This window comes from Calypte anna, chromosome W (assembly GCF_003957555.1).
Source record: "Calypte anna isolate BGI_N300 chromosome W, bCalAnn1_v1.p, whole genome shotgun sequence".
NCBI lineage: Eukaryota > Metazoa > Chordata > Aves > Apodiformes > Trochilidae > Calypte > Calypte anna.
The window spans coordinates 339,739-341,520 of record NC_044276.1 but is presented as its reverse complement, the minus strand read 5'-3'; the positions used below and the strand labels follow the sequence as shown (position 1 = coordinate 341,520).

The following is a 1,782-nucleotide window of genomic DNA, read 5'->3' as shown; positions in this document are numbered from 1 at the left end:
CTGTGTTCCTTTCCACACATCACCACTCTTTTCCCTAAATCACCAGGAAAACCTGATTTTAATATGGAAGATGTGACTTAAAAAGATCTAATGTCAAGAATATGTCTGCTAATACATGGTAGGGACGTGTAGGGGTTAAAATTAGAGTGGCTGAGATGGAGATCTGAGGCAATATTTTGTAGAGGAACAGTTGAAATGGAGCCAGGATCAGGTTGGAGAGATTCGCTCAGGATTCAGGGAATACAATGACGAGGTCCCTTCCATTGAGTCAGGAGGATCACTGTGAACCTCCTTGCTTTTTAAATTCCTTCTCAGAGGACTCCAAGTGTGACTGGACCCAAACCTAACACCAGAGGAAATCTCAGAAAGAGGACATCAGGTAAAGAAATCACTGCTGGGCCCTTTATTTTTTTTAAGAATAGGACATAGATCTTATTTTGAAAAACTTTGAAGAAGGTTCTGGTATACACCAAAAATGAAGGTACAGAATTGGAAATTTAGCAATGAGATTTTTTTGTGCACAGTATTATAAAGAGAATAAAATCATCAATCACCATAAAAAAACTTCCAAACGGAAATGAGACACATTATGAATGATATGAGATACATTATCAGTGATATGCATAAGAAACTGAATTTTCTTACTTATGAAAACAATCCTGTTATCAGTTTCCAAACAGCACCCTTGAGCTCCTGGTTCCTCATGATGTAGATGAGGGGGTTTACTGCTGGAGGAACCACTGAGTACAGAAATGCCAGCACCAGGTCGAGGGATGGAGAAGAAATGGAGGGGGGCTTCAGGTAGGCAAAGGTGAACATGGAGACCATGGTCAGGTGAGGGAGGCACGTGGAAAAGGCTTTGTGCCTTCCCTGCTCAGAGGGGATCCTCAGCACAGCCCTGAAGATCTCCACATAGGACACCACAATGAAAACAAAACTCCCAAATGATAAACATGCACTGACAACAATAAGCCCAAGTTCCCTGAGGTAGGAGTGTGAGCAGGAGAGCTTGAGGATCTGGGAGATTTCACAGAAGAACTGGTCCAGGGCATTGCCTGGGCAGAGGGGCAGGGAAAATGTATTGGCTGTGAGCAGCAGAGCAGTGAGAAACCCAGTGGCCCAGGAAGCTGCTGCCATGTGGACACAAGCTCTGCTGCCCAGGAGGATCCCGTAGTGCAGGGGTTTGCAGATGGCCACGTAGCGGTCGTAGGACATGAGGGTCAGGAGATAAAACTCTGCTGAGATGAAGAAAGCAAAGAAGAAGACCTGTGCAACACATGCCTTGTAGGAGATGTCCGTGTTGCCCCAGAGGAAATTGGCCATGGCTTTGGGCAGAGTGGTGGAGATGTATCCCAGGAGGGAGAGGTTGAGGAGGAAGAAGTACATGGGGGTGTGGAGGTGGTGGTCACAGGCGATGGTGGTGATGATGAGGCCGTTGCCCAGGAGGGCAGCCAGGTAGATGCCCAGGAAGAGCCAGAAGTGCAAGAGCTGCAGCTCCCGCCTGTCTGCAAAAGCCAGGAGGAGGAACTGGCTGATGGAGCTGCTGTTGGACATCTGCTGCTTTTAAAAGGCATGGAGAGCTGTTTGAGGAGGAAACACAATAATTTAGTGTGGGAAAACAGTCTGCCGAGGCTTAAGGATTCCATGTGCACATCAATATGATTGTATGAAATCGTTTATTAGCAACTTGCACTCACTTTATATAGAGAAGCCTTGTTTACACCATCTTATCATGCAGGTGGCTTTGTATTCCAATTACACATACCATTCTCACGGAAAGAT

General features: G+C 46.0%; 1 protein-coding gene across 1 annotated transcript; it reads right to left on the bottom strand.

The window, feature by feature from the left end:
- Nucleotides 1-645: 645 nt before the first annotated feature.
- LOC115600033 (olfactory receptor 14J1-like) lies at nt 646-1,554 on the bottom strand. Its single transcript, XM_030468270.1, has one exon. The coding sequence runs from the start codon at nt 1,552-1,554 to the stop codon at nt 646-648; it is 909 nt and encodes a 302-aa protein (XP_030324130.1).
- Nucleotides 1,555-1,782: the final 228 nt, after the last annotated feature.